Source organism: Amyelois transitella, chromosome 24, assembly GCF_032362555.1.
Source record: "Amyelois transitella isolate CPQ chromosome 24, ilAmyTran1.1, whole genome shotgun sequence".
NCBI lineage: Eukaryota > Metazoa > Arthropoda > Insecta > Lepidoptera > Pyralidae > Amyelois > Amyelois transitella.
The window spans coordinates 3,287,678-3,314,771 of NC_083527.1; the positions used below are offsets into that span (position 1 = coordinate 3,287,678).

A 27,094-nucleotide genomic window follows, 5' to 3' on the forward strand; every position below is an offset into this window, starting at 1 on the left:
ATAAAGATGTGATACGTACGTGTATTGACATTACACGCCCGAAAGAGGGATTAATCGGGAAACAATGTAAGGAGATGATACGGTTATATAAAATATAGAAATAAAAAATAATAGAATTAATATAAGTAGTAAGTAATAAAAACACTAGGCTAAATATGAAGATCTGTTAAATAAATGTAAGACCTTGTTGTACTCATATATTGTAAATAAAAATTTGAATTAGAATTTAGAATTAATATAGTTAGTGCCATGTGGTTTCCGGCATTTTAGAAAAAGACCATCTCTTTCCCATGTGACCCGTTCACAATCCAAGGGTCTGGTGGATTGACCACAATAAAAAAAACACCAGGTTTTCAGATCTTCGTTCAAGGCGTGTCTTGTCTAGTCGTCGTCTCAGTCCAAATGATAGGATTTTTTTTACTAATCTGTCAGTCAGTTTTATTCGTCTTATTGTCAAGTCATAGAGTATATATCTACATATGTCCAGCGTGGAGGCTGAACGGCCGCAACACCTTGGGTGTCGTAAAAGTTGAAAAGGATAGATAAAAAATCTTATGATTTTTTATTTAGGCGATGGGCTAGCAACTATTTGAATCTCAATTCCATCATTAAACTAAACAGCTGATCGTGACCTTACCGTATTTTCAAGACTCTACTCTGCCCCGAAAAGGATAGACGTGATTATATTTATGTCAGGTTAAAACTGAGAAAACAATGGTTTGATCATAATGCTGTTAATATCGCGATTTTCTCACCACGTTTGAAAACCAAGGGCACATTGCATTTTCCTTAGTATTTTAAGCTTACGCTTATTTTCTCTTGTGTGGCCTTATAAATTATTTTAATGAATTCACGCATTTTAAATATTAATTTATAAAACGTTATTAACAATACATCCTAAACAAAAGGAACATGCGTGATTTTATTTGGAATCGTTTCAAATTAATGATAAAAAAAGTTCAAAAAAATATGTTAAATTATGAATTTAGGTCTCAACTGATATAAGTCCGAGGGTTAAATCCTCATTAAAAGTTGAAAATAGTGGCAATAGTTGATTATTTATATATTATATTATTATTCGGTACAAATTTGTTGTTTAATATGCCGTTATAAACAAAACGCTTCGTCAAAATTGTAACAGAAGTTATTAAAAATTGTGTTTTGTCAAATAAAAAATTAATAGGAAATCGACTCGACTACGCGCGGCCGCCATGTTAGATTTTTGGCGTGTAAGCGTTCTAACAAAAGATTTCAACGATACGCCAAATTTTCCAAATATTTTCACAAATTTTTTTTTGTTAAGCAATATTTTTGAATTTTTTATGGCAAAGTTATAATATAAACAAACTATGTATATAATGTCGTCTTTATCCCTTACGTAGTAGACAGAGGCAGCAGTCTTTTCAAGACTGAAAAGCCACTTGGTGCACATTATTACTATGCTTTAAATGAAACTTATATGAAACATTTTATTTTAACATAAGAGCATTGCCCGTAATATGTTTTTTTATTTATTGAATGACTTTATAGTAAGTAATTATTAGTAAATAATTATTAAGTTAACTAAAATTATTTTCATTGATATAAATAAAAATATAATGATTATTCGTTGGAATAAAGAATAGGACCGCTCCATTTCTTTCCCAATGATGTCGTAAGGCTCTAGAGTCTTTTGGCTCTATTTACCCCGCAAGGGATATATTCTCTTATTTCTCGTTTACGTGTGGATTGCCAAAAAAAGAATTTCCTTTTTTTCAAAGAAAAAAATATATCCATATATTTATACTTCATCTTCATCGACTTCAGTCTCCTGAGTTCAACAAAGTCGATTAGGACATAGTTAAGAAGTAACAAATAAACAATGTAGGTAGGTACTTTCGCATTCATAATATTATTACGGCTAATAAGATAACGATTCAACAAAATAGTTGAACATAATTTTTCTTGTTAAATCATTTGTCTGTCAACGATGGGTTGTTGACCTCGAATTTCAGATGAAAATTATAGACGCTTTGTGGTAAGCACATAAATATTAGTAAATTTAATTTCATGCCAATACTTAAATCGATTAGGACATTTAGAAGTTGTATGCGCCAAATGAATTTGATGACAAAAATTATTAAGACTGCAATGAAAATCCATATTACGAGTATTTATATGGTTCCATATATTTATGGTAGGTTATTTACCTACTAATATTCTAGATAGACTAGTTACGAAAAAAACATAGTGTTTGGCCCCTGCTTCTCTTTGTAAATTGTAAAGTCAATAAAGGGAAAGGTTAATAAAATTGACCTATTAAGTACTATCTAAATCTCAATTCCACCATTAAGCCGTACGATAAGAGGAAAGTAGCCTTTTATTGTCTCTTAGGCTGTTGGCTCTGTGTATCCCTCAAGGGGTAAAGACGTGAAGATATGTATGTAGGAGAAAAAAGTGGCATTTAATACATATCGTGTATGCAAACGCAATTTTTTTAAGTACCTATTGTGCACACGGTAGCTATTGACTATAGTATTTCAACAGACCACGATGTGCTAAAAGCGATTTTTCTTTTATTTAATTTACATCTGAATTACTTAAATATATTTAAAATTTTGTGTTCGCAAAATTATCTTTCTATACGTTGCTCAAATCAGATAACAAAATTTACTGTAATTTATTCAAATTCATGTAAACTTATTGAATTTCAATCAATAATTTACTTCTAAATATTTTTTAGACGCACACTTAGAATGTAGGTAGTTTTGCTGAGGAACCATGGGTTAGAGTTCTGAATTTGAATTGTTAATTATAATACCTACTCATTTTTTACTTTAGAGTTCAAGATCCATCGTTTTAAAACTGGCCGGAATGTATTTATTTTAAAAAAAGTGTTGTAGACACTTATCTTAGGATTTTTTTAAAGTTTTAAGTATTTTATTTTTTGCTACTAAGTAGCTTTTGCCGTTTCCTAAGCACGAAGTTACTTCAAAACGTGAATGCCTGTATATGCCTCTTATGCTTTCACGACTCATCCTCTGGACAAATTTTAATGAAACTGTATACAATGGATATTGTTATTATTATTACATACATACATACATAAAATCACGCCTCTTTCCCGGAGGGGTAGGCAGAGACTACCTCTTTCCACTTGCCACGATCTCTGCATACTTCTTTCGCTTCGTCCACATTCATAACTCTCTTCATACAAGCTCGGCGGTTTCGGGTACTTTTGACCTGACCCTTTACCAGGACGTCCTTAATTTGATCAAGATACGTTCGTCTAGGTCTTCCCACTCCGACCTTTCCCTCCACACTCTCCTTGTATATCTGCTTAGTCAACCTGCTTTCATTCATCCTCTCCACATGACCGAACCATCTTAACATACCCTTTTCTATTCCTGTAACTACATCTTCTTTCACATCACAACATTCCCTTATCACGCTGTTCCTTATCCTGTCACTCAATTTCACACCCATCATACTCCTTAACGCTCTCATTTCCACTGCATTTATTCTGCTTTCATGCTTCTTTTGCCATACCCAACTTTCACTCCCATACATTAATGTCGGGACCAACACGCCCCTGTGCACAGCCAGTCGAGCCTTTTTGGATAGTTTCTGACTGCTCATAAAGGCATGCAAAGCTCCATTCACCATGTTCCCCGCGTTCACTCTCCTTTCAATATCACTATCATACTTGCCATCTGATGTAAACTTTGATCCTAGATATACAAACTCTTTCACTTGCTCCACTTTTTCTCCTCCAATCAAAATATTACATGCTGTCATTTCTTTCTCCATTTCAAAAACCAGTGTTTTAGTTTTACTTACGTTCACTTTCATTCCTTTCTCTTTTAAAGCTTCATGCATACAGTTTACCATCTCCTGTAACTCCTCCGCTGATGACGCCAGTATAACCTGATCGTCGGCATAGAGCAGACATTTGACGAGTAACTCATTCATCCTTAATCCACTTTTAGACTCTTTCAAATCTGTCAAACAGCTATCCATAAATAGGTTGAACAGCCACGGTGACGCAACACATCCTTGCCTAACGCCTTTCTCAATCTTAAACCACTCAGTGTGCGCTCCGTTTATCCTGACACAAGCACTCGAATCCTCATATAAGGATTTCAGTGCTCGTATTAAGAGACTGCTCACCCCATGCATAGAAAGTGCTGACCACAATTCATTCCTCTCAACTCTGTCATAGGCCTTTTCCAGATCTACGAATGTGCAATAGACTTTTTGACTCTTGGCCAAAAACTTTTCGGCTATGCACCGCAAGGAAAAGACCTGATCAGTACATCCCATTCCCTTTCGAAATCCCGCTTGAGCATCCCATATTTTGTCATCAGTTATTATTATTAATGTGTTATTAATATTAGTTAGCCCAGGTATCAGCTGGTAGGTATAAAATTATAATGTTTTTTAATGGGTAGGTTACTGCCAACTAACATATTAAGTATTTCAGTGGCTCATTCGAATATTTCCCTAAGTTTATTCAACCGGCAAGACCTTACTTTGCATATTGTAATGAAGGTCAAAAGTCCACATCGATCCAAATCATAAATGTTTTTAGTTTTAGTACTACATATTTTGATTCGTACATTTTGTAATTCTTTGAGATAGCTACCTACAACGCAATAGGTTTTTTTTAATACAATTAAATAACTTTGATTCTTTCGGTTTGAGGCCTTCCCTAGGGAACTTCTAATTTATATCGGCATATCAAAAGTATTCATACTAAATGAGTACCGTAGTTTATTTGTAGAAGAGTAACAGACAGACATACAGAAAATTTATAATATAAGTTAATATAGAACTATGGACGGGTGGATGAGAAACAAAACAGAGTAAGATTTTGTGATATTTCGGAGTTAAGAAAATTTTTTTTACTACTCTGTAGTTTTTTTACAAGTATTAGAATTACTATAAAAATATAATTTGGTTTTTACATTTAAGATAAAAATGTGTACTCAGATAAAAATGAAATAACAAAAATAAAATATTATTTTACATAATATTAAAATTTTACGTTAAAAATTAATAATTATTTTATAATAACTTAATTGGTATAAAAGCTTTTAACTTTATAGGTATAAAAGCTGATACCTATGATATCAAATTATTCTTTTTCGCATTCTTCTGACTTTTATACCTTAAAAGTTTTGCTGTAACAAAATAACTTTTTGAGAACTTATTCTCTTGGAATAGGTAAAATTCAATATTATAAAAAAATCTTTTCAAGCGGTGACTGATCAAAATGAATAAAGGCCCTAAATAGCTACACTTATCTATGGCCGTAAAAACATTATAAATAAATGAAATAACTTTCGACCCACTCAAGAGAATTTCTTAATTTCGCGAGAATGTACGAATTGAAATGTAGACATGATATTTTATAGGTTTAAGAGTTATCTTACATTTAAATTGCAACCATAAAATGTCGACTCATTTTGTCATAAAGGTAGGTAAGTAATTGCAATACTTATATCACGTCCTCCTTTATCTAGACTAGAAGTACAGTGTACTCTAGGTTATCTATTAAATATTGATAAACAAAATAAACACGCACCTGTTTTGCCAACGGAACACATAAATAGTTTTTTTTTTTAAATCACTAAGCACTGGCACAAAATATCTCCAAATACATCCGTTGGGGGTTCAACCACACGTCACGTTCGAAATTCAAAATTCACTGCACTTCACAAATGTTTCAAATTTTGAAATTAGAATGCGCGGTTTGGCTTCGGATATAGTCGGGTTGGGTTCGGGAGTGGTGTAGTATGTGCGCGCGCGCGGGTACCACAACGACTGGCGTCGCACGCGCCTCGGGACACGAGCTTCGGATCATTTCAGAGATTGTAAACATTTTTTAAAATAATTGTAGGGCTATATTTGAAGTTATTAAAGACTCTCTGACTTTAGTGAATTGAAATAAAATGATCACACCTAAAAATATACTTGTTGAGCTCTCACTTAATAATTATAAGCTCTATGAAATAGAGCAATCATGCGTGTTTCAAAAACAATATATTTTCTCTTCATTTTCTTCCCATGTCTGTTACTTCTAATAATATGCTTTACTGTTAAATTACCGATACTAATAAAAGTCCGTATGGAATAACTTTTTTTAACTTTTATTTGCTTGCAATCCAAATGTTGGCAATAACTGGGAAAACCTGTTAATTCAACCGATGTATGCACCACAAGCTCTTAAGATCTCCACAGAAATATACCTAACCTTTTCTTTCACGACGTGTTGTGGTAACAGTTGGAAAGGGACATCCTAGTGTTACACGTGATTTCACATGAAATCAACTCGGTTGTTCCGACTCTATAACGCATTAAGTATCTTAAAAACATTTTATTTGAATATGAACTTTAACTTCATAAGTTACGTTCGACATCTGAAAGAATTTATCTCAAATACACAATTTGAAATAAAATTCTTAATTTAAATTATTTATGTTACCAGGATGCTGCTCAAATTACGCAAGCATATAATTAAGAAAAAAATGTAACTGGCTAGTTAGAAGGAATGTTTTCATTAAAATAAAAAAGCTTGTATTATCTATGCTTGAGATAAATTTGGCTTGAGATGCCCGCGCGCTGGACAATGGACACGATTCATTAGCTACGTAACTGCATTTATCTGTTGGCCTCTTTCATCCGTAGGAGCATCCCGCAAGTTTGAAAGAGATGGATTGTTAGTTCACATCTGTATGGACCACGTAGTTGCGGCTTTAATGGGAACTTCCCAGATCTGTTAATTTTGGGAGTAGGTAGGAGGAAATTTGTTACATAGCCATGTGTTTTTATATAGAACCACTTTATATTGATATCGGGACAGTTTTTTTTGTAGTTTTTGGGTTCATTTGCGTTATGTATAAAATGTTGTAAATGTTGTTTTATATTATCGTAGTAGGTACCGTTTTATATTATGTTATTTTTATCATTACCATTTTATATATTTATGTACTTACATCAAGGAAAAGAGAAGAATAGAACTTTCACTAAAAATAAATTTAGTACAAAGTCACTACTTATTTCTAGAGAAGAGAAATTTCTTCCAGTAGGCCCACAACAGGATAATGTAAAGAAAGGCATTGGCTTGTGTACTTACAAGTTTTTTATAACACGTCTTCTTAAATATGTATTAAAAAAAAATTATATACTTAAAGACAATGTAGTGATTATTATATAATGACTCATTAGGTACTAGATTGAATACATTTTTAAAAACTACTTTTAAGTTTTGCATATTTTATGAAGGATCCTTTGGACGCTAAGCTTGCGACCCATAACTAAGACCCATGCTAAGAGCAGAACTCCTTTCCCAAATTAGTCAGGACTATAAAACTATTAGCTGAATGTGACCTATCGGTCTTTTCAAGTCTGTTGGATCTGTCTACCCCGCAAGGGATATAGACGTGATTATATGTATGAAATTAGTTGCTTGTAAATTATGACCTCTGTTCATACATATCATAATCATACGGATGAAGTGTTTTGCAAGCGAAGCGAAATTCTAAATAAATCCAAAGCACAGCGGGATCCTGTAAATTCTTGTTAACCGTCTTCATATTTTTATTATCCAAAGCTTTTAGTTTAGATGACAATATTATCTACCTACAGGCGATTGCATACGATCGAATGAATATTTACATACAATATGAGTACCTAATCACGTCTTTATCTCTTATGAGATAGACAGAGCAGTCTTGAACCATAGGCCACGTTTAGTTTTACTTACGGCTTAAAGATGGCATTGAGATTCAAGTAGTAACAGATTGCTAGCCCATCGCTTAAAATAAATGTTGTTTTTTTTTAATCTTAATTTTCTGTATTTCTTTTTCCGTATTCCAAATTTAAAATCTCTAGACACAGCGATTTGGCCAGTGCGTTGATTAATTATAGATACGAGTATATCTACTTACTTACTTGGGATTAGGTATTTTTAGGCGATGGGTTAGCAACCTATCACTATTTGAATCTCAATTCTATCATTAAGCTTAATAGCCGAACGTTGCCCAGTCTTTTCAAGACTGTTGGCTCTGTCTACCCCGCAAGGGATATAGACGTGACCATATGTATGTACGTACATCTACTTATGTTTTGAAGTTTTTGACATACTATTATAAATGATGAGAAATTAACTAAGGCTATTTATTTTATTTTAAACAGTGATTCCGACGATAGGCCGGTATTCGAACGCTATACTTACCTTGTAAACTCACAGGCATACCTACTACCTAAGCCTAAGTGGCTTTCAACAAGTCTGTCATCACTTGAAACATGTAACAATAAGGGAAAGTGAGATATGAAGTATACCAGCTAAACGTTCGCGGCGCTCGGCAGCCATTACTGGTGATTTTCCACTTTCCCGATCTCCGAAACGTACTCGTATTTGTACGCATAGTACACAAGCAGGCGAACTTGGTCTTCTAACATTTAATGAAATAAAAATACTTATATTTATTATGAGACTGATCGATGTATGTATCTCGTGACCTGAGAACTGGAGACTTCTTAGGTTGAAGATTAAGTATTGCCATTCAATGTGGCAATACAACCAGCCTTCTGGGCACCTTGTCGCGGGCAAATGATTTACAGGGACTACGCAATTTACTATAAATTTAACACGAGTTTTATTTTCTGTTCTCTTTATAATAATTACCTATAATTAGTGATATTAAATTAATTTTGATGTTAGATGAAATATACATAATTTTATAATGGTTGTACTCGTAAATGCAGAAACAATAAATGACCAAAAGGATGCAGAGATCGTGGCAAGTGGAACGATGTAGTCCCTGTCTATACCTTCGGGAAAGACGTGTTTTTGTGTAGTCTTACGCTAAGGAACCAAAAAAAAATATTTTTTTTGCAGGTAAATTGTATTTTATTAGAATTTTAAGTATGGTTATCTATAACAGCCTGCGTGTGTACAGTACAGCGACACAATCAAGATTGTATCTGGGGCGTGCACCTCAGTTTCACGATCGTAGTCACTCGGAGACGTAACTGAAAGTTACAGTGGGCTACATAGTAAATACCACCTTCGATACGTCTATGAAGATAGTATGCTTTTATAACAGCTTTTTCTAACAGCGACTGTAACTGTAAAAAGAAGGTAGTATATATAACTATATATACATACCACGCTTCTTTCTCGTAGGGGTAGGCAGAGACTACATCTTTCCACTTGCTACGATCTCTACATACTTGTTTCGCATTATTTGCAGAACTCTTCATCCTACACGCGCGAATTTAGCGCCAACTTCCAAACCAAAAGAATACAGGTTTTTCTCGAAATATTTTTTACCGGGATGAAAGGCAGCCTATTTCCATCATCAGACACTTATCTATAAATAAGTATATACGTATTACATAAAATTTCAAGAAGTTTGGCTTAGTAGATAACTCGTGAAGAGACAAAAAACAAACAAATAATCTTACTTTTGCATTTACAATATTAGTTGCGATTCTAGGTAAATAAGTAACGTAAAGTTAATATTCCTCAACTTTCCAAGAATTCTTAAAGACTCAAATGACACGAGTACTAGGTAAAGATCAAATAAACCAATGAACATGACCGGTTTCACATTCTGACTTCGCTTTACTTATAACATTTTACATATCGCTTTATATAAAATATTTACTTATAAACAAATACCCTACTAGTCACAGTAGTTTCGAAAAAACTCATTGAAATTGATAAAACTTTCCTACGGCCACGTTTAGTTGGAAAACCTAATGATTGAGTTGAGATTCGGAAAGTGACAAGTTTCTAGTCTTTTCCCCTATCGCTTTATACGACATACAAACAAAAAACACGTCCTTATACCCTACGGAGTAAATAGAAGTTTAAAAAAAAACTCATTGATATTCAAGATATTATATAAAACTTTCATTACTGAACGGCGACGTTTACATAACCTAATAATTTAGGTTCAAATACAGAAAAAGTGCTAGTCTTTTCCTCTCATTGACATTTACAATTTATGTGAGACATGATACAGCTGATACAAAAAAGTACGTACTATACTTACTTTTTCTTCACTAGGTATTTGGCCTTCATGAAAGCTCACTCTAGATGAAATATTTTCATAGACGCCTTTTACGACATCCTTGGGAAAGAGAAGTGAAGACACTTATATACAAGCAACCCGCCTCGGCTTCGCCTGTAATAACACCTGCTCATCATGAATGTTCAACTGAATCATGTTTTCATTCACTTCATCGTTAAAAAATCTTTTTTTGACGTTGAAAAAAATATTAGATATGATCGATTCGGTATTTCCAAAGATAACCATTACCGCCTTTACAAACAAACAAACAAACATTCAAAGTCACAAACTGTACCTATTTTTAGTAGGTACCTCTAATAGGTACAGGATATATTTTAAGAAAAGTCTCAAAAGATGATGCCTTAGAAAGAAGATGAAACTTTAGAAGTGGCCTGAATCTTTTTTTATAAATTAATGTCTCAATTTGCCATATAAAACTTTAGAGGTGGCCGATGTACGTGATTGGTCTACGGTCAGTTGGGAAGGGCAGCCAATCGAAACGCAGGTAAAGACTCTATGATTTACTAGTTAATAGCTTTTATACCTAGTTCTGCAAGGTTATAATTGTATCAAGTTACGTATTTATAGTTATTTTATGTATGTATTATTTCGACTGCTTATATAAATTTTAAAATAGTGTATGTTTGTTAAGTTCTGCTGCGTTTCATATTCCTGAAAAACAAACAATTTTGATGAAATTTAATTAAGAGATAGACTACAAAAGAACATTTTACTGTCGAAAAAGGTGAGAGGAAGCTGGAGTTTTTCACCACTAACCACTATTTCTCTTCTGAATTATGAGTAGGTAGGTACTTATTTGTGATTTTATATATGTATGTATTAAATTCAATTTAGGATTTCATATGAGTCAACTCGAATGCCAAAAATTACCTTTGGCATTAGACCTTCTGACCTTACTACAGGGCAGGACTAAAGAAAACCAACAAAAGCCGTTTCACGCACGTCACTGACCCTTAAATATTACGATAGGTTACAGGTACTTACAATACAAGGTCATACAAATAATTAAACTCAGTGACAGACCGAGGGGTCAGGGACCTGAGAAGCAATTAAAGCGAAAGGACACATAGCGAACAACGCGCGTCGAGAAAGTAAGAGTGTGACAATTTCACGGCTATGGGCGCACGCGCTGAACTTGGGGTGATGAGTTAGGTACGGTCGGCATAAATGTATATCAGGTCTTTTCTAACTTTACGAGGCAGAATCAACAGTCTCGATAAGTCTGAACGGGGACGCTCAGCGTGAAGGCTCAATGGTGGAATTGAGATTCATATAGTGACAGCTCAGAAGCCTGAAAGAACCCGAAGTTTATTAGCCTTTCCCTTTTACACTTTGTACAGGAAAGAGAAGCACTACCACACTACCACAGCATGGACACTTGTACTAAAAGAATGCGCTTGTTTTTAAGTCACCTTTTACGACATCAATGGTAAAACAGATGGAGGTATCCCATTCGGTTTTTGTAAGTTTGTTTATAAATATATCTACAGAATCGTGAATAATTGGTCCTGAAATAAAAAAGAGCGACGCACACGGAATCACAAGTTCAATCCTGCTACTGCCATCTAAGTAAACAGTTTACTTACCTTTGCTGAGTTATGTTCTTATAAAGATTCAATACCTACTAAGAGGATTGAATGGTGAGGTAAAACATCGCAAGGAAACCTTTTTATTCATGCAACAAGATTGACTTTTGTGTAACCTTACAATGATCGATTGTGCGTTAGGTTCCCCTTCAAATGTGATGATGGTCAAATCAAAGTTTCTTAGTAAGAAACCTGACCTAAACCAAGATTTTGGTGATGTGAGGACTCCAAAAAAAAAACGACAAAAATGACTTTATACATTTCAAAAGGAACCGATTTATTTGCTGTCGCTACACCTAGACGACGCATGCGCCGATCTCGCCAAAATTGTCCCCGCGCAATTTACCAGCTTTCCATATTGTCTTGCGCAACTCGCATTCGGTAATTCGATTATCTAACTGATGTCATTATATATCCGATTTGTTTTGATCCAGTGATGTTGCCATATGACGTTAAAATTGGAGCTTTTGGCAAATTTACTGATTTAGTTATCTGTTGAGAAAGTTATGTTTCATGTTGAATCGATTGAATTGTTTGTACCTCGTGGCATCAAATAAATACCTAAGACATAACTGAATCATTAAGCTGAAGCAACGTCTAGAATGCTAAGTTGGAAAAATTTTATTAAGAAACCTTGTATCTTACTAGTGTCTGTTGTGTTGCCTTATAAATAAATATGTGATATTGTCAATAGGAAATATAATAATAAGACAAGTTTCTTTCTATGAACACCTATTTGGGTTGGACAGCAACAAACGTATCTACATACATATAGTCACGTCTATATCTATTACGGGAAGACAGAGCCAACAGTCTTGAAAAGACTGATGGGCCACGTTCAACGTTTTGGCTTGATGGTAGAATTGAGATTCAAATAGTGACAGGTAGGTAGCCTGTCGCCTAAAAGAATCCCAAGCTTATAAGCAATCTCATTTACATATATTTATAATGTTTTTACATAACTCGACTATCTGAGCTCCGAAACCCTGCATATAACCCAGCTTGGATCCTAGTTCATCAGTTGCCTTGATACCTAAATATTTTTGCTAACGACACATTTCATCACCGTATGAGCATAAAAAGACAGGCGTGATGGCAGTATGTATGAACATCAGTAACATTCAAATTATACACTCCGCTGTAGTAATAACGAATGACCTAATCGATCTATTGATACCTACTTAAGGTATCTAATTTGTTCTTCTTAAATAGGTACTAGGTTATAACTCTGAGTAGAGAAGAGGATAGTGTACTGAGGTACAAGCCTAAACTAGTTCAGACAAGAGTCTCTCATGATTTTAAATCACGTACGTAACAAATACTTCGTGATATAACTTTACTTACGTTACTCATAGGATTGTAGAGAAGAAAATTTACGAATTAAAGTATTTTTACTTTCTATTTTACTGTTAAAAGTAGTACATTTAAATATTACCAAAATCATTACATAACCTATTTTCCTTTTGGTGTTATACAGACCTTTGCTTTTTCGTGATATATTTTTCTCTTCTCATTACCAAGAAAAAAATAAACTGTTTTATTTGGTAGGTATTTATTCTTATGTCTTTTAGTCGTTCAGGGAACGAAATATATTGACACCAGTAAGAAGTATCAGAAATTATATGAGGTATAAATAAACTATGGCCGATGGTCAAGTCTCGAGTCAAACCAACATTAACCAGTTGCCAACTTAACAAAAAAACAACATCGTCAACGGAGGGCCGCCGCGGAAGGCAATATCCGGTTTCCGGTTAACCCCTTTTTATTTTAATTCACAATTATAAAGTTATTCGCTTGATTTCGTCAGCTCCTATCGTCGGCTGAATATAAATTGGGTAATAAGTGTTACCAGCAAGGGTGGTCTGTCGTCAGTGGTGGAATTTTAAAATTGTGTTTTATAAAATACGAGTAAAATATGTTAAACAATACTTTAACCGCGACTTTGCATTAGTGAAAGAGTTTACTATTACATTAGCTGTTCTAGTTACCAAAATTACGTACTCTATACCTACTTATGTCGCAAAGACTCTAATAAACATTGTAATCTATTAATTTAATATGCTCGGGATAAAAAGACTCCAGAGTGATGAGTATCCATCTAAGGGACTAAAACCAGGAGGAAGATGAAGGATAAAGTTACTCGTTAAAACATATCTTAATGTAGTTTAATAAATACTTTAATTTTAAAACAAAATTTTTTTCCTTACATCATATAGTAAAATTAATAAGTGTTAACAATAAGTGTTATTACATGAATTCTTGACTTCTTGTTTTACACCATTTTCGTATGACAGCGTGAATTAAAAAAATAAAATATAATAAAGTTTAATACATTGTTATGTGTACTAAGGCACAGCTATTTTAGTATAATACATCAAAGCAAATTGGTAATATTTTAATTTACCATTTCTTTAGGTTATATAATGAAGATACAGATAAAGAATCTTGAAATGACTTTAAAATAAAAACATTAATTTGTTAAATATTTATAATAATGTAATATGTAGCAAAACTAATTCATAGTGAAAAATACATGAAAGCTATTTCCTTTAATAAAGAATATATTTTTCAATTAAAAGTAGTTTCAACATAATTTTCCTTTACCTTTATTTGGGCACCTAAATAAATGAACTAAACTTAATTACAATTTCAAATGCATAATTCAATATAATTCATAAACTTAACACTAAAAATATAATTTAAATTCAAAATAAAACCGTTTTCATTGTATTTCATAGAGAAGATAATGTAAATCTTTAGATTTTATTTAATCTATTTTTAAATTAGATAAACTGCAAATTTGAAGAAACAATGTTTAGTGAGAAAATTAATATATTCACCACATCTGTGTATACTTAATTACTTTTCGACTATAAACATTAATTAAACAAAGATTTATATTTATGATTAATTTTAATACGGCTTAAGTTTGCATCTGTCAAGGATAAAATCAGTTTGTAAATTTGTTTGTATATAAAATAAAAATGCAACTACGGAATGAAAAAAAAAGGTGTGCGGAAAAAATTGTTGTATAAAAAATAACTATATAATTTAATTAAAAAAAAAATTCAATTATTTAAAACAAAATCATTCTCATACATTTTTTTCGATGTACCACCGTTTACAAACTAAATTGCATATAAATTTAAATTAATAAAATACAAATTCATTCGTGAATAAATATGACGCCACAATTTGAGATTACTTCCTTATATATAATAAATAGTCATTCATTAAAATATTATGTGATCCACTTATATTGCTGGCAAAATGAAAATTTGATATGAAGACAGAGAATATAACAGGTTATTTTTTGTTATATTCTCTGTTCCTTATGCTGGCTAGTGCTTTATTTTCTCTTTGAACTTTTTTTTTGCCCGATAGACTTAATTAATATTCTATAGACAGAATAAAAAATAAAATTGCAATGTCTATTTTCAAACGTTTATTTAATTATTTTTGCGACATTTTATGAAATCGTTTTAGAGGGATTTCAAACTATACCACTCATATTTTACTTTTTCGATCAAATGCAGATGTAGTTTTAAAAGAGGTTTAGAAAAAGTGACTGCAAATTAATCAATTGAAATAGCATCCAATCCATAAGAGTATAATATCTACAATCGTCAGGTGTTAAAATTATATTTTTTGATCAGACTTTAACAAATTAGTAGGTATGAGCGATAAAAACTAACAAATTCACATCTTAAGGCCCCTTATCACAAAAGCCGTATCACCCCAAATTACTTTTTGTTAATAAATTCTATTCTCTCTACCTCTTACTAAGATAATTTTTATCATTTCATTGGGATACTGGTAAAGAATGCTCTCATGATTCAAGGTGATTATAGTTCTGCTATTAACGGGGCCATGTGGATCAGACAGTGGTCACTTCGTGTAAAAATCTGATTCGTGACCATAAACGTGGTGACCGTCTAAATTCTAATACTACTGTGAACCGATAACACACTTAACTATTATTATTTTTTTAAATGGCTATAATTCATTGCGAAGAAAATGCAATAACAATAAGATATAAAAAATTATTAAGTACTTTGTACGTTATATTCAAGGAATACTATATTGCCAAAATATATTTAGTATCTATCGCATTTTTTGGGTATTTTTACCCATATTTTATTTTGTGGTTATTTGAGACAAAACGCGATACATTTTATTTAGAACTTAATGCATATATAGGTGTAGTACTGGCGGGGCCACTAATTATCACATAAATAATTTTGTTCTTCTGTTCTTTGGCATAACGGTTTCGGCATACAATATTTTGGTCTAAGGCATAATTGATTTTTATGGTGCCCACCCGGTTCCATGTTTTACATTTCACTACCCAAAGGTTGGCTGTAAGAGATTGCTTAGCAATAAGCAATTTGTATTGTATTTTATTGTATATAAGTAACTTTAAGGCAAATTTATTTTGGCATAAAGGTAACGTGGATAATCTCCGTACGAATAATAAATATAAGATTAATAGTATTAAGGAATAATTAACAATTTTTGAACCAAATGTAATTATTATAACAGTTATTTGTAATAACTATTATTAATTGGTCACATCAAATGCACTGTTATAATAATGTCTGAAATATCCTTAATATAAAAAATATAATTGTGACGGTAGGTTCGTTAGGTTACTTTTGACCACCGCAAAGAGAAGCGAGCAGAGCTTCAAAAGTATAGGTTTAACAAATCTGACTAGATTTGGGTTATCTTATGACCACACAAAGCAGAGCAGGCGGAGTTTCCAACTGAGCCAAAATAAACTAGGTTAGGTTTGATATTGTTATGTTTAAATATATTTATGCTTTATAATGTTATGCCTAAACATGACAAAGCTTGGATACATTATGCTTCAAATAGTTATGCGTTAACCGTTATGCGAAATAACGTAATGCTTAAAAATCATTAGTACGGTATGCTACATAACATTCTAGTTTAAATTTTTTATGCTAATAGATAAAGACCCAGTACTAAATACAGTATACAAAATTACAAAAGAAACATAATTTCTTAGGTTACGAATGAAAAGGCTGTGTTTTGTTTTTTATTTAACGCAACATATTTAGTATTAAAGAATTGTAGAAAATATTCACATTTCTTAAGTCCTTGCTTGACTACTGCTTCGCTTATCCATTTTTTTCCAAAAACAGTAATACACAATGCGTGAAAGGGATTTAAAACAGGATACACTCAAAAAGTTCTTCGCGTTTCTGAAGAGAGGCGAAATATAACTTAAATTATTTACCTCAATTCAGTTCGGACTTTGTCAACTGATACAGTAGGATAGCAAGCAAGATGGAATCTACTATCTTTTTTTGGTCTTTATCGAAATAGAGAAATTATCATTATTCCATATACATGGAACAATGATTGCGTTAAAAAAAAAGTTGCAGCTGTAGTATTTTTGTCATATTTTGCTATTTTTAAGGGATATTTTCATCTCCTTATATTCAACAATATACGTGCAAATTTTAGTATTTTGAAAGTATGGAAACTATACAGCTGTTTTAATTGAGGCCACAGGTTTTGAGGTATATAATCTAATATTGAGACATATAATACAAATATTGTCTTTATTTTTCAATAATAATACTATTTGTTTACCTCGATGATTTCATCCTTGCTTCCCAAAGTGGCTTTACACACGTACCCTTTCAACGCGAGAACGCCTCTGCATTTGATGTGAACCTGGTACCTCGCACACCAGTCCAGGTTGTGACATCCTACTCCTGCGTCGGAGAGAGTTTTGACGGCAGCTAGGGAGAGTAGATCTGAGAAAGAAAAATGCCTGCTGAAATGTGCTATACTCATAATTATATAGATATAAAAGATAACCTTTACGAGGTGTACTACTACCGTTGTATTTTTGGCGTAAATAAATAAATAAATAAATAAATCAGTCCGAACGAAACATCAGAATAATAATGGAATTATGGTCAAAAGTGTCATTGACATTAAGATTTTTCATTAATGATGGCTTCACCAAACAGACACGTGTGCGTGTTGTTTGTATTAAAAAGACATTGGAAAGACGACTAAAAGTGACACAACATTTTTTATAACGTATAACTCCGACGTCAGAGTTGGATGCAACATCAGAAGTGGGATAAAGATGCGAAGAGAAGAATATATTTGAATTGTATCAAAGTAAATAACATAACATATGCTCACGTCTACATCCCTTGCGGGGCAGATAAAGCCAATAGTCATCGAAAGACTGAAAGACTACGCTCAGCCGCTCGGCTTAAGGATAGAATTAATATTCATATAGTGACAGATTGCTAGACCATCGCCTAGAAGAGCAATCCCAAGTATATAATAAGCCTTTCCCTTAGTCGCCTTTTACGATATCCATAGGCAAGAGATGGAGTGGTCCTATTCTTTTTTACCATTGGTGCCAAGAAACCACACGGCAACTGTGTAAAGGCACGGCACCACGGCATATGAATGAAGGCATTTTGACGTCAACCAATGTTGTGAAACCAAGCGTTTTGTCAATTATTAAGCGATACGAAGTATCCTATAATAATGAACAAAAATTTTGAATTTGAATTATGTACGATATGAATAACATTTATCACGATGACCTTGACAATAAATAAATAAATATATACGGGACAAATTACACAGATTGAGTTAGCCTCGAAGTAAGTTCGAGACTTGTGTAACGAGATATTAACACAACGATACTATATTTTATAATAAAAACTTATATAGATAAACATCCAACACCCAAGCCAATCAGAAAAAGTTCTTTTCTCATCATGCCCAGGCCGGGATTCGAACCCGGGACCTCCGGTGACACAGTCAAGCGTATTACCGCTGCGCCACAGAGGCGAATGAAGTATCTATATAATATATAATGAATAAAATTTTTGAATTTTAATTTTAATTCTGTACGATATGAATAACATTTATCACGATGACCTTGACAATGTCTACACATACCTGGCGGATCTGCATGTGTCAGTAGCTGTACGTCGTTGGCACGACAGAAGGCGTGCAAAGATGGCGGCACAACGCAGCACGAGGCGAGGTTTATCTGAGCTATGGCCGGCTTGACGCGAGCCCACGCGTGAAGTTTGCGCAGACAACCGCCACCGACGTCGGCGACGCCCAATTGGTTCACGCGACCTGGAGAATTGAATAGATTAATGTTTACATACATACATATGGTCACGTCTATATCCCTTGCGGGGTAGACAGAGCCAACAGGAAATGGAGTGGTTCTATTCTTTTTTGCATTGGTGCCGGTAACCACACAGCAAATTAATGTTTGTAAGTAGATATTTTCTTCGGTAACTCATGGAGTGAAATAATAATACGAATAGTTGAAAACGCCGGGCGTAAGATGTTAAAATTTATGAGTGGATTTAGTCACGTCTTATAACATGTTATCAAAGTACATTCATACATACATATGGTCACGTCTATATCCCTTGCGGGGTAGACAGAGCCAACAATCTTGAACAGCATACTTCACAAATAAGTATAGAAAAAGAAATAGGATAATTACCTTCTTTTTAAAGGTAGTATGCAGAGATCGTGGCAAGTGGAAAGAGGTAGTCTATGCCTACCCCTCCGGGAAAGAGGCGTGATTTTATGTATCACTACATAGTATAAAACAAAGTCGCTATTTTAGTCTGTTTGTCTGTATGCTTAAATCTTTAAAATTACGCAACGGATTTTGATGCGGTTTTTTGTAACAGGTAGAGTGATCAAGAGGAAGGTTTTTATGTATAATAACATTTATAATTTTGCACCCGTGCGAAGCCGGGACGGGTCGCTAGTGTATGTATAATTACCTTACATACATACATACATACATAAAATCAGGTAGGCAGAGACTACCTCTTTCCACTTGCCACGATCCCTGCATATTTCCTTCGCTTCATCCACATTAATAACTCTCTTCATGCAAGCTCGGCGGTTTCGGGTACTTTTGACCTGACCCTTTACCAGGACGTCCTTAATTTGATCAAGATATGTTCGTCTAGGTCTTCCCACTCCGACCTTTCCCTATAATTTCCTTTTTATAATTACCTTACATACATACATACATACATATAGTCACGTCTATATCCCTTGCGGGGTAGACAGAGCCAACAATCTTTAAAAGACTGAATGGCCACGTTCAGCTATTTGGCTTAATGAAAGAATTGAGATTCAAATAGTGACAGGTTGCTAGCCCATCGCCTAAAGAAGAATCCCAAGTTTGTAAGCCTATCTCTTAGTCGCCTTTTACGACATCCATGGGAAAGAGATGGAGTGGTCCTATTCTTTTTTGTATTCGTGCCGGGAACCACACGGCACATAATTACCTTCTTTAACGTAATCCTCTAGAATGGCCCACAACACTTTGATACCAGGCAGGATCGCTTCACACTTCCTGGCGTCGGCGTCGCTGTCGGCTTCCGTACCCTCGGCTGAGGGGTTGCGCGCTGGAAATCAAGTGAAACACATTCATTTTTATATCGGTGACCCACACCAATATTTTTAATGTGAAAGGATTTTGGTTTGTCGGTCTGTCACGTCAAAACCACTTAACCGATCTACATGAACTTTTGTATAGATATTTTTGGCGAAGTTTCAATTGAATATAATAGTCTTGAAAGTGTAAATTATACGAGTATATAAAAATATAAATATTTTTCATCTTCTAACAACTACAAAATCCTTATAATGACAGGGCTCACTATGATCTAAATCTGATGATATCATTCTTTCACCTTAGCTTTCAGAGTAGGTACTTTCCAAGACAAAACCTCAGCTTTAGAAACCAGGTCTGATTTTCACCATTTAAGCTCATTAATCTAATAATAATAATCATTAAGCACATAGCATACTTTTTTAATTCAGTATGTAATTATTATATCATTTGCGGGATATACAGAGCCAACAGTCTAGAAAATACTGAAATGCCACGTTCAGCTGTATGGCTTTATGACGGAATTAAGATTCAAATAGTGACAGGGTGCTAGCCCATCATCTCCCATCATCTACAAGAGGAATCCCAAGTTTGTAGAATTATCGTATGAAGAAAACTTTCCAAAATTAAGTCCTTTTTGTGCTTACCAATATTGCTCCCAAGGGAAATAGGCGACGCTTTGGTGGCGCTGGCGTGCGTATTGTTCTTCAAGTTGTTATCTTCTGAATCCTCTTTGTACAGGATTTCTGGATTGTACGCCAGGGTCACGTTGTCTATGTACTCTGTGTGGAGGGCCGTGAATACTGGAAATTTGAAAAAAAAATATAGTTTTATCATATCATTCCAACCATACGAAGCACACCCGGTAACCACACGGCACAGAAAAAGTAGACATACAGAGGAAATTGTAATAATAAATACTTATATAGATAAACTTCCAAGACCCAGACCAATCAGGAAAAGCTCGTTTCTCATCACGCCCTGGCCGGGATTCGAAGCCTCCCGTGTCATGTCAACCTCCGGTGTCACAGAAAAGCGTACTACCGCTGCGCCACAGAGGCCGTCAAAAATTGTATGAACTTCAGAACGGAGGCTCCCTATATTATAAATGCTAGCATTAAGTCTTCAATCACACACTGTCTTTCTAGACCAACATGGAACGTAGATGAGGTACAGATATTAGTCATTGAAAATTATAAAGGCGATCTGTTAAAACCAAACATCCGTGACGAACGGTTTCAAAATATCCGCCAAGAAATAACAACTATTGCGTAAGTATTGTGCAATAGACTTTTTTTAAAGTAATTTTCACCATATTAAAATTAATTAAACTTGCTTGGAGTTGGCGAGTCATTGGGAAATTTCAGAAAAAAATGCCTGTATTTGAATTTATATTTTATTATTATTAACTACATCCATACAAAAATATCATTAAACTTATGGAGCAGAAAATAAATAGACAAACAATCTATTGCACTAGTGTCCTGTCCTATGTATTTTTTTTTTCTTTTTGTTTTGCTAAACAAATTGAGCACTCTCGATTTTTTTAATTGCTTTTTAAGACATTTATACCAAAATCTATAAGGTGTATAACCTTGACAACTGGCGTAAATAAATGAATAATATTAAGTCAGTATGGAAGTATCGATTTTATGCTCCGTCATTCCGTGAGTCAGTACTTGTTACACAGTTACATATCAATATCTCTTATCGCTTAATTAGACCCCTACCAAAATGTCGAGTGCTAGGCGTACTCTCATTGGGTAGAATATATATATATATATATATACTAGAGTAGATAGTAGTAGGTAGAGTAGATACACGAATGCCCGTGGCTCCGCCCGCATAAAACGAAAAATACCGTTCGTTCACGTTCCCGCGGGAATTTCGGGAAATCCTCTCTTAGTGCACCCCAAGACTATATGGAACATGCTAAATTTCAAATCAAAATCCAACGTTTTTGGATTCTAGTTACCAAAATATTATACGCAGTGTGTTGTATAGGTTCAGTAGCTATACAACAACAAAAAATATCATCTAAAGCCGTAGTGTAGTTTCAGATATAAGTGTATCACATATCAACCCTGCATGAATGAAAACTTTATGAAGCGGTCATAAAGGCGAATTTGCAGCGAATTTTGGTAGGTTGATATGCTGTTGACTGTAAAAACAGATCCAATTTCATACATCGTTGTAGCAACTAGGAAATTGTATATCTCAGCTGAGATTCTTCAAACTTCAGAATCATTCACGTGGATAGAGTTTATTTATTATTATTCATTTATATATTTATGTACATCAAGGAAAAAAATACAGATAGAACTTAGACTAAGGAGAAATTTAGTACAAGTTGTTTATTTTTACATCATATTTCTATAACATCTAACCACGCTATCACGAAACAAATCACTGTTTGATAAAGGAAGCGCACTCAACGCACTATTGTTATATGATATTTTATGACAAGTGTTTTTACCTATTGATAAGAGTGATCGCGAATGTTATAACGGAACGTTATTATCGGTTTATTGTTTGTTACATAGGTACATATTAAACAATATGTATAATGTAAACTTTTTGATACAATTTGGTTCAACATTTCCTCATCAATTCATTTAGAAGACTGAGAGTTTTCTAGATAAAAGACGTGATTTAGGTTGCTTCTTTCTTTCTCTTTACTTTTCCAAATTTGGACCGAAACAGTCAATATATGTGTTACAAGCAAAAATACAATTTCTTTGATCTCATCAACTGAACCACGAGTCTACTACTGGATATATGGTTTTACCAAAGATATACATATATGTAAAACTGAACTCTTAAATAGAAACGGCATGGAACTTGTTTCTAAACCTTAACAAATTCATAGGGATAACTTGTTTTAAGAGAAAAAAAGCAAAAAAGGTTTGATTTAATCCTTCGACTGAAGTTAATTAATAATAGGTATGTAAGTTGCTTGAGTGGACTGCATTATGGATTTGGTCGCTGTATCTCCAAATAAAAATATTAATTTAGAAATCATGGTATAACTTGACGAGACAAGTAGGCCGCCAGGAACGGATACATAGGTTCGAGCATGTTCAATGTTAATTCTATCATGAGGTCCTAGAAGCTGAACGTGGCCTTTAGCCTGTTTAAACTGTAAAAGATCAAGGCGCGCTTATATAAATGTTAAGTGTTAATGACCCTCTCAAGTATGTTCTCACGGTGTAGTGTAGACCCGCCTAATCATCAAACGGCTTAATCTAGGCTAAAGTGTCAAAATCTTACCATTCTCCAAGCATTCAGTCAGAGACGTTGTACTGTCCTCATTAATGAATATCTTGACACCGATTTTTAAATTCTTCCTCTCCTCCTCTGCCATTTTGTTTTGCACGTCATCGTGAGGCCGCGTTATATTCATCACGGCTTGCGCGGGCGCATTCGATGTGGAAACTACCATGTAGTTGGATATCTGGTGGGGGTCTTGGCTCTCCTCTGTGGCAGACCCGTTCTGATAAGGGGAGCTGTTTTGTGATCCCCATTCAGTTAGTGTCAGTTTTATGCTCTCGGATAGCTGGAAGAAATTAGTGTTATGTAGGATTTTACAAAAAATAGTCTAGAAGCAATAAATGCAAGATTGTAGTCCATGTAGGTGATTTTGGCGACTTGTCATTGGTGGGGCAGAGTGTTTGGGATGCGTACATTTGTTTATCAGTCAATGTAAATATTTGTTGTTTAAAGGTGAATATTTGGGATTTGATAAGCTGTAGAAGTAACTTTAAGTACGTAATTTGTAATACTTTATCAAATTACCTACCCCCAGCGAAAAAGTTACCAATTTAAAAACAAATTGACATAAAGATAGATTTATCTATAATTATGATGTGTAAGTACTTACCTACTTTTACATATATTTCGTCATATTGCATTCATAAAAAAATATCGATAAGGTAGTGACGCGTATGCGGAAAAACTAAATAAATTATGTAATCGAAAAATTACTGCAAATCACTACCGAATGACGACATATTTTCTGTAAGTACCTACCTACTTGCGTTATTTTTTAAGCATAGCCGTAACCAATTAAATTGGCATACAGATCAGCAACAAAGTTATCAAGAAGGAGAATGGAAACACGTCACGAAGAAAGTTCTTTCTTTAAGGTAATTGGATCTCTGTGTGTTTGTTACTCTTTCATGCAAAAAGTACTGAACGGATTTTAATGAAACATTGCAGTATTGTAGCTTTGAAATTGGAATAACAATTTAAGAAATTTTAGCTGGACGAAGTTGCGGGCAACAGCTGGTAATAATTTAAAACCGAAAATACCATAGCGTGAAAATTTACTCTTACAGGGGCGTCTTAAAAAGCCTCCGGAAAATAGTTATAAATCGCGTCGCATCATTCATTTCCTACATTCTCAAAAGTGGCGGTTCATGTGCCATCATTGATATGTCAACAATTAGTGTGAAATTCAAACCTTTGTCCATAGCATACAGGTACAATACCTAATCACTTGCCGTTGCTACTGACAATCATAAGCACTCAATGTTTAACATACATCTACAACACATAGTGACATAAAATCACGTTTCTTTCCTGGAGGAGTAGGCAGAGACAACATCTTTACACATGCCACGATCCCTGCATGTTCGCTTTATTCTCATTACTCTGTTTATGCAAATTCGGTGGTTTCTGATACTATCTATTCGAGTTTGTTGGTTTAGGCGTATCCACTCTAACCTTTGCATTCACACTCTGTATATTTGCTTAGTCAACCTACTTTAATCTTCTTATAGCAATATTTTAATGTTACAGAGAGACAGACCAGGGAAGCGACTGTGCATTGTACTATGTAGTGTAATACTTGCTATTTAATTTATTCAATTCATACATATTTTAATATTATAATGGTCTTATTATCTACACAAGGACATATGAACAACAGTCAGTTGTTCTAGATAATTAATCATTATTACATAATATCAATCCTCATAATGGTCTGTAATCATAGCTTTATGTTCAGCTAGGTACTTCCATTCATTAATATAAGTTATTGATAGTAAATTAATTGATAATGGCCTAAATATATATATTATTTTATTGTGGATAAACTTATGTTCATTATTGCCCATAATAGAAGGAATATTAAGGAATAAAAAAATATAGGTAAAAGTCTTGTGGTTCTTTCGAATAGCACCATTCTGACTCTTTCCCATGGATGTTGTAAAAGGCGACTAAGGGAAGGTACGCAATCAGCTTATACCATGAGTTTCCTAGCAAAGTTTGCAGAAGTTAGATGGGAGTCACTTCTTCTAAAAACCTGACTCATCTAATCATGATCATTTTTATAAGGCACTTCTGGGCTCCTCTCCGGAGAGGTGAGGATGTTATCTGTTAATTCAGAGTACCAAGTTACCATGAGAAAGGAAATAATTTATTTCTTTGTAATAAATTATTAATTTCCTTATTCATTGTAAGATCTGAAATCCTTAGTAATAATCTCACTAAACTAAAACTAAAAAAAATGAGTTATGGTTCATTTATTTTAAGATATGTCTAAAGATAACTATTCCCTTCCATTTATTTGTTATATGTGATAACAACAATTAGTTGTTTTAAAATAGTTTTCTTAAAAAGTGTATTTAAATATTATTTTCCTGTTATTTCAAAAGGTTTGTTGTATTAAATTGCCGTGTGGTTCCCGGCACCAATAGAAAAAAGAATAGGACCACTCCATCTCTTTCCCATGGATGTCGTAAAAGGCGACTAAGGGATAGGCTTACAAACTTGGGATTCTTTTTTAGGCGACAGGCTAGCAACCTGTCACTATTTGAATCTCAATTCTATCATTAAGCCAAATAGCTGAACGTGGCCTTTCAGTCTTTTCAAGACTGTTGGCTCTGTCTACCCCGTAAGGGATATAGACGTGATGATATGTATGTATGTATGTATGTTTGTTGTATTAAATGCAGATACAAATGACATTAGTTTGTTTGTTGAAAATGACAAGCAACCTATTACTACTTAAATCCAAAATCTATCATTAAGCCATCAAACTGAACTTGGCCTTTAAGTATTTCTGAGAGTGTTTAAATTTCATTTATTTTCACTTATTTTTATTTGTTTAAATAATCTAACAAGGATATACTTCATACTTATATTTAAACTACCTTTAGTTCTTTTGTTGTCAAAAGAATATCCAGAAATGAGTAACCCATATGACCTCAGCATAGTAACTGCTAAGGTATTGCATACAAAATTCCATCAAAACTCTTCCTGGGAAGGCTCAACAAACTGACATACAGATTTTTGTATTGTATTATTGAGTATGAATGTATAACTGGGCCCCAATTCATCATAAACAAATAATAATTATGAGATAGAGTGGTTCCAATAAGTTTTGTTTTGATCCTATTATTGTTTTCAAAATATGCTATGATGAATGGTAACGTTAATACAAATTATGTGAAACTAACCTCTTCAGTTACATTTTGTCCAGCTTTTTTCTTGATATCGATTAAATTCAGCACGTTCCCGGTGTTAATTGTCACCTTAGAGGCACTCTTCAACATCGTGACCAACTAGAATATCCTTCACTTTTTAATTGAACTTTTGGCCTTCGCGGCTAATAGACAAGGTTACCTGCCAGTCTAATGAAAAAATACGCGTGCAAACACTACCGACGGCTTAGTATCACTAAATAAATAGGGGCCTGAGTATGCAAGACATAGGTACTTCAACCAGCTGATATCTTTATACGCTTTATGATGAAGTGTGACGAAATATGAACAATGATTGCAGAGATATCTTGCTTATCAGCTGAATTCGAAGTGGTTTACTGAAAATTTGCAGTGGAATACTGGTAATTTATTCTATTTCATATTTCCAAAAATGACATTTCAGTTCAACTTACTTTGCGGTTGTCAAACAAACCAGACAGAATTCTGCTGATTGTAGGAATGTGAAAAAAAAATCGATTATGGAAAAAATCG

The 27,094-nt window shown here is 33.8% G+C and overlaps 2 protein-coding genes across 2 annotated transcripts in view; both read right to left on the reverse strand.

Moving 5' to 3' along the window:
* LOC106135985 (putative transcription factor SOX-15) overlaps window positions 1-5,789 on the reverse strand; it is a 112,423-nt gene extending 106,634 nt beyond the window's left edge. The window contains exon 1 of the mRNA XM_013336411.2: window positions 5,567-5,789. The gene's annotated coding sequence lies outside the window, so the exon portion shown is untranslated. The remainder of the gene's footprint in view (window positions 1-5,566) is intronic.
* Window positions 5,790-13,832: 8,043 nt separating this feature from the next.
* On the reverse strand, window positions 13,833-27,010 carry LOC106135960 (glutamate--cysteine ligase regulatory subunit). Its single transcript, XM_013336384.2, has 6 exons — window positions 26,579-27,010; window positions 23,388-23,673; window positions 20,765-20,920; window positions 20,011-20,130; window positions 18,638-18,823; window positions 13,833-17,460 (listed from the first exon to the last, which is right to left on the reverse strand). The coding sequence occupies exons 1-6, from the start codon at window positions 26,672-26,674 to the stop codon at window positions 17,282-17,284; spliced, it is 1,023 nt and encodes a 340-aa protein (XP_013191838.2). The 5' UTR covers window positions 26,675-27,010; the 3' UTR covers window positions 13,833-17,281.
* Between the last annotated feature and the right edge of the window lie 84 nt (window positions 27,011-27,094).